A 9,498-nucleotide genomic window follows, 5' to 3' on the forward strand; every position below is an offset into this window, starting at 1 on the left:
TAAATTGCACATGGTGTCACCCAGTCAGTTGATGAACACAAGTTCTTTTATTTGAAAGGTGGTGACACAAACTCTCTACAGTGCCACATACTGGCCAGAACCTGCAACCACATGGTTATAGGCAATTGTGTACATATAGGATTTCCATTCTATGTTGGCAGTTTCAATGTTAAATGTTGATGTAAAGGCGTGACAACAGAGTGCACACAAACCAAGATTTTTAATAGTATATAGAGAATTAATCTTTAACATTTGATATTATGAAATGTTTCTGAAACTAGTAAATAGAAAAACAAATCATAATCAATTTTCCAATAGAAAATCTTTTAAGATAAATTAGGAACTTGCATTAAAGAACAGAGTCGGGGTGGCTGAGGGAACAGAGAAAAGAATCATGTGGAAATGAAGTTAAGAGCTGGAGCAGGGCAGACTGCACTCTATTCTAATAGGAGGGCTGGGGTAAATGGGAAGGACTACAGCATGGCCAATGCTGGTTTTTAAAAATACATGGACACCCCAAAGGGGGGCTGGAGGAAGTGTTGCCGACAGGTCATGCAAAAATTAAATTCATAGTTTGTGTGCCCATCAGCACCATTTGAGCTTAGCAGTCACAACCAGGCTAGGGCAAGTGGGGCCGATGCTAGTGTTTACAAAACATTAGTGACACTGCTTGTGCTTTGTTCTAAATCAGTTTTTAACTTACGATAATATTTGCATGCTCTTATCTACTTTTCTTATTGAATTGCACTGTTTTAATATTCCCCCTTTTTAACCTTTTTATTCCTCTGTTAGTTTCTTACCCCACCCCCACCGTGCAATGCGCCATTCCCCACAGGACAGAGGACCTTCTTTCAGGGCTCTGATGGGATACTGAATAATTCACTGTCTGAACACTGCTTTCACCTCTTAAGACCTTGGTTCCTATCCATTGCGACACGGATCTTGTGCTTCTGATGGGAGTCTGGGTGATGCATTGTATTTAAATACAAGACTTTCATCTCTTGGTTCAAGTCCAGTTCAGACAAGTTATGAAGATTTCTTCCTCTGATTACACAGCACAAAGAGACTCTCATATTCAGCACACATAGTGCTGATCTGCCAGGCATACCTTATGGGCCATTTGAGAGATGGAAAAAGCCACATTAAGAGGGATAATAGTACAGGTAGACTATCCTTTATCCGCACTTCCGAAAACCTCTAAAAACCGAAAGTTTTTTCGTGGAGCGTAAGTCGTGCGCACGACATGACCTGAGTGGCGCCAAACATGACAGGAGTGGTCCGGGAGCTCTGCCTTTCCCTGTGAGCAGGGCAGAGGGTCACAGAGTTCCCTCCTGGGTAGGAGATTGCAGGCCGAGCCGGGCAATGTGAAGGAGGTACCGGGAGAGTGAACCCAACAATACAGCGGCCTGTCCGATAGCTGCAGCGGCCTGTCCGATAGTCTTTTCTCTCCGCCCCCCCGACCTGATTTGCGGGCCAGCTTAGTGTAGGAGTCAGCCGATATCCGGCTTTCCCACAACTGGCGGCGGCAGTCGAGCCCCAGAACCCCTCTAAGTCAAGGAATTCAGATACGGAGCAGGGGGAGCCGGAAACCTCGATCTAACGGCAGAAATCAGCAGCCGTTTTGTTAGGTTTTTTTTCTTCCCCCTAGCATTTTCTTTCTTCCCCTAGCATTTTTTTAAACAGTCAGGCTGTGGAAAGAGTCTCTGTAGCTTAGCAACAGCTTCAGAGACGCTTCCAAGGCAGGGCCCGAGTGTTTGCAAGCTGTTGCTAAGCAACAGTGTTTGTTGTCAGATACGGAGATGAAAACCTTCTGAAATCCGAAAAATTCCGAAAACCGAAACACAGCTGGTCCCAAGGTTTTCGGATAAAGGATAGTCTACCTGTACCTCAATTATTGGTACAGTTTTAATTGATTCTTGCATAGTTTTTGTCCCTGTAATACCGATGCAGCCATTGTTTCTGATTAAATTGTATCCCATTGCTCTAGCAAATCAGTGGGAGGAATGGTTTGCACAGATATGCTGATTTGTACTGCTCTGTCCCGACAGGTAGATGACTACCATTCTGTGCATCAAAAACTTACTGCAGAGATGGCCGATCACTCTAACCTGGTCCGTAGCTTGCTGGTCCGGGCAGAGGATGCACGACTAATGGGAGACATGTGAGTAATTGATGCGGCAATGGCGAATGAGGCTCAAATGTGATATAGAGGGGTCAAAATAAACTAGTGTGGCTGAACAGTTTGTCTGCAAGACACATCCCATTGTGATGGCACTTTGTTGGGTGCAAATCATGGTGTTCAAAACTTGTTGGAAAGTCTGCCTGTAGCCTAGCAATATGAGCTAGTCTGAGATTCTCCATATTGTCAGCTGTAGGTGAATGATTGCAAGTGAGAAATTAAGTTACAAATTTACTGCCAGAAATAGCTTTGTGGAATCATCCCTGGTTCAGTGGGTAAATGTGCCAGTCATTTTGGTACTCTGCCATATAGACGATCAGGTCCCTGGTTCAATCCCTGGTCTGTGCTGAATTGGCTGATCTCTACCAGGGTAGCAATTGGGGACATTACAGTTAGTTTCAACATCCCTGGACTTGAGCAAGGGGAAAAATTCAGCCAGGGTTGGTGCTGCTGATTGCTGTGCAGTAACCCTGAAAAGTGCACGTCCATGGAGATTGGGCTCAACTGTCATGCCCTCCATTGTGTAAACAGAAACATGCACACAGCTCATAGAGGTAAGAAAACACTTGAGGGAAAAGAGTCACTATTATTTAAATATGAAAACATAAAGAACATAAGAAATAGGAACTGGAGTAGGCCATTTGGCCCTTCGAGCCTGCGCCGTCATTCAATAAAATAATTCTACCTCTGATCTCCTTCTACCTCAACTCCACCTTCCCGCACGATCCCCATATCACTGGATTCCCTTAGTTCCCAAAAATTTATCAACCTCTGTCTTGAATATACTCAATGACACAGCTCTGGGGTAGAGAATTCCAAAGATTCACAACCCTTTGAGTGAAGAAATTTCTCCTCATCTCAGTCCTAAATGGCCGACCCCTTATTCTGAGACTGTGACTCCGTGTCTAAGATAAGAAAAAGACCATTTGGCCCATTGAGTTATAAAGGCTAACATTCCATTAGCCTTTTTGCTTATTTTTTTGTACCTGACCACTACCTTTTAGTGATCTGTACATGGACCCCTAAATCACTTTGGACATCCACTGTTCCTAGCTTTTCACCATTTAAAAAAATAATCGGTTCGATCCTTTTTTGGTCCAAGATCGATGACCCCTCACTTATCTGTGTTGAAATCCATCTGCCACAGTTTTGCCCACTCATTTAATCTATCAATTTGTAATTTTATGTTCCCGTCTACACTACTTTCAAATGCCACCAATCTTTGTGTCATCGGCAAACTTGGATATATTGCTCTCTCTTGTGTTATCCAAGTCATTAATAAATATAGGGAAGAGTTGAGGCCTCAGCAGTTATTGGAAACGCCAGTGTGTGGGTTTTACAATGAGTGAGTTTTCTCCTTAACTCATCAAAGCATCAATCTACCGTGAATTTTATTGTAGGCACCGCCGTCCTCGAGTAGTAGAGCAAAACGACGGTAGCAAATCGGCAGCTTGTTTTACAAGGAAATCGGGCAGGGTGTAATACAGGCGGCTGATTCGCTATCGCCTGTTTTGCGCTATTGTCCAAGACAAATTTCACCCTCTACATATTCTCCTTTAGTTATCCTTTGAATAATTACCTTTCCCTTACACGGGAGCAATGTTGTCAGTAGGATTATGTAAAGCATAATGGTGAGAATTATTATCACAGAGCTGCACTGTCTGCATTTTTACACCTTAGTAACGCATGATGCTAGGTGTGTGAAATTTTCATGTGATGGCCACTCGAACTGTGGAAAAAGATTCAGCAATACAATATGGATCTGATTCCTCAAAACTTGAGATGTGTCTGGAGAGAAAATTTTGAGCTGTATAACACTGGGGTGAAGTGCTGGTAGGCACAGGTCTATCACTGGTTGCAAAAATGGTTGAAGTTATGAATTAAGACAACAAACATATCACATGGCAAAGTCTATTAGCCTAAATGTGTTTTCCCCCTATAGCATATAGCTACCACTACACTAAATAAAGCCAGTGGAGCAGAGAAGGCTAAGAGGAGATTTGATAGAGGTGTTTAAAATCATGAAGGATTTAGATAGAGTAAATAAAGGGAAACTGTTTCCAATGAAAGGTCGATAACGAGGGCACTGATTTCAGGTGATTGGCAAAAGAACCAGAGGTGACATGAGGAAAAACTTTTACGCAACGAGTGGTTAGGTTTTGGAATGCAGTGTCTGATAGGGTGATGGATACAGATTCAATAGTCGCCTTCAAAAGGGAATTGGAGAAAAATTGCAGGGATATGGGACTAACTGGATTGCTCTTCAAAAGAGCCGGCACAGACTCAATGGGCCGAATAGCCGCCTTCTGTGCTGTACTATTCTATGATTCTATGAAAGCACTGCTACACGTTCTCTCTAACTGTATTTGACATTCTGTTCATTGACAAGTAGAACTGAGCTTGGTTTCAGTTGTGAGCTGTTGTTTTGGGGGGAACACACAGACTATAGTATTGGGAGGGTGCACATGCCACATGTTGTTTAGCATCTTTTGAGATAACCAAGGAACTGGTATGGTGAGGACACCCACCTTTCAAAGAATGAGAGTTACTCTGCTGAGCAATCAAACTCTTTGTTTTTCATCCCTGGGCTGATTCTCTTTCTCTGTTTAGGAGGAGTATGAAGAAAGGATACATGGAACTTTACGACTTAAATCGAGATTTGATAAATGGTTACAAGATTCGCTGTAACAACCACACTGAGCTTTTGAGCTGTCTGCGAGCAGTGAATCAGGCTATACAGAGGGCAGGGCGCCTACGAGGTGAGTTAAGGGGTAGTATCATGACCTCTGCAGTAAACACGAATGGTTAGAAAGATAACTAGTAGAAATGAAAAGAGAGTGCAAACAGGGCAGATACCTGGTGGTGCGAGTTTCCAAACCTTTTTCCTGTACCTAACTCCCTGGAGACTGGTGCACGCAGGACATTAGGAAAAGGAAAATCGGCCCCACTGACTCCTCCCTGAAGTGTTCAAAAGGTGTTGGGTTAGTCTGTGATTCAGCAGAGTTTGGAGGTAGGAAAACATGGAAACCTGGTCAGTTGAGACCTGACCAAGCAAGCTGGGTGGGCTGAATTCCCTGTTCCTTTTGTCAAATTCAGCACTTAATAAATAATACGAAAAGCTACGCATTACGCACAGAGGTGTCCATTAGTAAAGGTGAAAAATACAAAGAATTGGGTGTGATTGTGAACACTCCCCAATCACTGAAAGCTTCTAGTCTACTTGAAACTGTCGATTAGACTAACCTGGATGTATATCTAGAGCCTTTGACTGTAAGTGAAACAGTTAGAATCATAGAAATTTATGGCACAGAAGGAGGCCATTCAGTCCATGTCTTTACCGGCTGAAAAAGAGCTATCCAGCCTAATCCCACTTTCCAGCTCTTGGTCCATAGCCCTGTAGGTTCTGGAACTTCAAGTGCATATACAATTACTTTTTAAACATGATTAGGGTTTCTGCCTCCGCCACCCTTTCAGGCAGTGAGTTCCAGACTCCCACCACCCTCTGGGTGAAAAAGTTCTCCTCAACTCCCCTCTAATCCTTCTACCAATTACTTTAAATCTATGCCCCCTGGTTATTTGCTAAGAGAAACCGGACCTTCCTATCCACTCTATCTAGGCCCCTCATAATTTTATACACCTCAATCAAGTCTCCCCTCAGCCTCCTCCTGTTCCAAAGAAAACAACCTCAGCCTATCCAATCTTTCCTCACAGCTAAAATTCTGCAGTCCTGGCAACATCCTCATAAATCTCCTCTGTACCCTCTCTAGTGCAATCACATCTTTCCTGTAATGTGGTGACCGGAACTGTACACAGTACTCTAGCTGTGGCCTAACTAGTGATTTATACTAGTTCATCACAACCTTCTTTAGATTTGTAATATTGCATACATCTGCCCGTTACATTATAGAGTGCAAGCTTGTGCATCACCCTCCCAGTCTCTAGTAATGCTAACTTCTGGGGAAGGCAAAAAAAAAATCCTTTGGTCAGTTTCAGGAAAACCCCGGGGAAATGTGTATTATTGTGCAATGGCCTCTGTTCAGCAAGAAACAAAATTGTCATTAATTTAAACATAGAAAATAGTCCGTTTCATGATCACTTTCTATTGACTGAAAACTGCCTGACTGCTACTTTATGTGAAAGGGTTAAACTGATTTGGTTACTATTGAACTGAAGGTGTCCTTGGCGCATTGAAGCCATTTCATTCTCTAACACTTTCTTTTTGCATCATTATCTTCCAGTTGGGAAGCCCAAGACCCAGGTGGTCTCTGCTTGCCGAGACGCCATCAAAAATAACAATGTCAATGCGCTTTTCAAAATTATTCGTGCTGGCAGTGCCTCATCCTGAAAAGGTTAATAGGTCAGAGGTTATTGACCAAGGCAACAGTGGAGCTAGAGTTGGTTCATAAACAGCGAAGAAGCAGAGAAGCAACAAATGTGCTGAGTTGATTGTGTCAACTCCAAGCCATCGCCGGCAAATCCAGCTGGGTGACCAGGACTGTCTCGAGTGTAACCGTCATATGGTCTAGATATCACTGGATCAGTGAGTAAAGTACAACAGTTACCAGCATGTCTCAAGCTATGAAAAAGGGAAATAGGATTTAAAATATAGCACTAAATGTTAAAAAAGTGAATAGATTTGGTTTACTCTGTACATCTATTCACTCTCCCAGTAACCCCGCCCACCCTCTAAGTTCCCTATCCCACAGCCATCTCCCATCCACCCTTACTACTGTTGGATCAACTGAGTAGATTCATCTAAATTATATAGGTTCGGACACTAGCTTTATTAATATTGATAGAAAGTATGAACAAGTCTATTATCTTACAAGTAGGATATGCATCGGGGTTTCAAACTACTAATCAATCCAGGCGAGTTCTCAGCACAGAATATCAACTATCTACCAGAAACCGTGCATATTTATACACTTAGATGGACAATGTCAGATGACTTGCTCTGAACCCCTCAATTCTAACAATATTGTCATATGATCCTTACGTGTCATATGCTACTAGACCAGTAGATGGCTATGTTACACCACATACACTTCATTCTCACTAGAATTATATTTCTTCTCAGTAAAACATAAGACAATTTTGCACGGTTATAAAATCACAGTTCCAGAATAATAACAACTTACACCAGACATGTTGTCCCCAAACTAGCCATAATTCTTTATACAAACTCTTCAATGCTTCTTGTGTTGTCAGTTTAAGGCATCTTATCTGCTTGCTTAGCTTTGGCCTGCAGAATCCTAACAACTTAATCTAAACCATGCGTTAGTCTCTATATTACAGAATGCACTCTCAATACAAATATATTAACACTGACTTCTGCACACCCAGTGTACATCTGTGGTTTCTACATGTCCTTTACTGTAGCCCTCTATGCTAACTATCCCATGATACCTTTTTATTGATGCCAAGCTGTTAACCTATTATTACACACTGTCCTACAACTACCCACATATCTGCAACCTTGTTCATCCCCAACCAAATTGCTACATTCCACAGCAGCCACACTCGCTTTTTCCCACCAGTCCACTCTGCTCTCACCAGTCCCCTATCAACCCAACCACCCTCAATAATCCAACATCCACTATCCTCTACTCCGCCTCAGCCATTCTTGCTATCTGCTGTTCTGTATACCTATTTAGTTCTGTCAATGTTCCAAATGAATTCTTCCCAAGATACTGTCAGCTGTCGCTCAGTTGGTAGCACTCTTGCCTCTGAGGCAGCAGGTTGTGGGTTCAAGTCCCACTCCATGAGACCTGAGCACAAAATCTAGGCTGATAGTGCAGTGCTGAGGGAGTGCTGCACTGTCGGAGGTGCCGTCCTTCGGATGAGACGTTAAACCGAGGCCCCGTCTGCTCTCGGGTGGACGTAAAAGATCCCATGGCACTGTTTCGAAGAAGAGCAGGGGAGTTCTCTCCAGTGTCCTTCAACCAACATCACTAAAACATTATCTGGTCATTATCACATTGCTGTTTGTGGGAACTTGCTAAATGCAATTTGGCTGTCGCGTTTCCTACATTACAACAGTAACTACACTTCAAAAAAGTAATTAATTGGCTGTAAAGTACTTTGGGACGTCCTGAGGTTGTGAAAGGTGCTATATAAATGCAAGTCTTTTCTTTTACTCCTGAAGGTACCAGGAAAGCAACTTTATATCTCATTTTACTGGTGTTTGCTGTCTGTACATCGTATCTTCTAGTAAATTGTAATAAAAGATGTTGAAGGGGTAAATGCTGTTGCAGACATCCGTGATTTGAGTTGAAGTTCATGGTAGCGTGACCTCCTAGTGTTCTGTCTTCCATCGATTTGCTTACTAAATGGGGAACCTATCAAGTATGGAGGGTCAAGGGGGAATAACTTAGGACAGGTTTTTTTCTCCCAGATCTTTGAAAATAGATTCTTAGGATCCAGGAAAATTATTTAATGCCCAGCTTAAAGTGAGCTAGAAGAGGAATTGGACATACAGTGGGTTGCACACTCACTGCCTTTCACCTTTTTTGAACTGTTCCAATCCAGCTCAGATGAGCTGAACATCTCCTCTGCTGGTTGTAAGGGTGCGACATGAAGTTAGTTTGGACAGCAAACATTGCTGTTACAAAGTGCCATTAATATCTTTAGTCACTTCACATGGAGGGGAAAAACAAACATCAAGTATAAATTACAAAGTTAGGAGAGGTGACCAAGGGCATTGTCAAGTATATAGGTATTGAGATGATATTTCAGGGCAGAGAGAGGGTGGAGTGGTTTTGGGAGAGAGGGTGTAGAGCTGAGACAGCTGAAAGTTCTCTCACCAATATTAGAATGGAGGAAAGGGAATATGCAGGAAGCCAGAGTTGGATGCTCAAAGAGCTTCGGAGGGGACATAAGGGTGAAAGAGGTAAGATGGGACAAGGCCATGGAGGTTATGTAGATAAGTATGAGGATTTTGAAATCAATTTGTTAGGGATTGGAAGCCAGTGTAAGTCAACAAGAGTGATGGGCAGGTGGGACAGCATGTGGACAATGCAATTTAATGATTTGAAGTTTGTCGAGGGTGAACTTGGGAGGCTGCCGAAGAAGGTGCATGAAAAATAGGGTCTAGAGGTGACAAAGGTCTGGATAAGCTGGGTGGGCATGTGTGCTGTGAGGAGGATGCTGAGAAACTCCAGTATGATTTGGACAGGTTGGGTGATTGGGCAGAAGCATGGCAGATGCAGTATAATGTGGATAAATGTGAGGTTATCTATCCACTTTGGTGGCAAAAACAGGAAGGCAGATTATTATCTGAATGGCAATAGAGTGGGAGAAGGGGAAGTGCAACGAGACCT

At 42.8% G+C, this 9,498-nt stretch overlaps 1 protein-coding gene across 4 annotated transcripts in view; it reads left to right on the forward strand.

Annotated features, from left to right (window-relative positions):
* The window catches only part of bbs2 (Bardet-Biedl syndrome 2), a 73,241-nt gene extending 64,819 nt beyond the window's left edge, over positions 1-8,422 (forward strand). For 3 of the 4 annotated variants that reach the window (XM_085991052.1, XM_085991049.1, XM_085991050.1), the window contains 3 exons: positions 2,049-2,161; positions 4,790-4,938; positions 6,418-8,422. In XM_085991052.1, the coding sequence (XP_085847178.1) occupies positions 2,049-2,161; positions 4,790-4,938; positions 6,418-6,524 (369 nt within the window). In that variant the 3' untranslated portion in view covers positions 6,525-8,422. Of the gene's footprint in view, positions 1-2,048; positions 2,162-4,789; positions 4,939-6,417 lie in introns of those variants that run through there. The other variant, XM_085991051.1, reaches the window with a different exon arrangement.
* The last annotated feature ends 1,076 nt before the right edge of the window (positions 8,423-9,498 follow it).

This window comes from Somniosus microcephalus, chromosome 6 (genome assembly GCF_052327205.1).
Source record: "Somniosus microcephalus isolate GS21.2 chromosome 6, FLI_Smic_1.0, whole genome shotgun sequence".
NCBI lineage: Eukaryota > Metazoa > Chordata > Chondrichthyes > Squaliformes > Somniosidae > Somniosus > Somniosus microcephalus.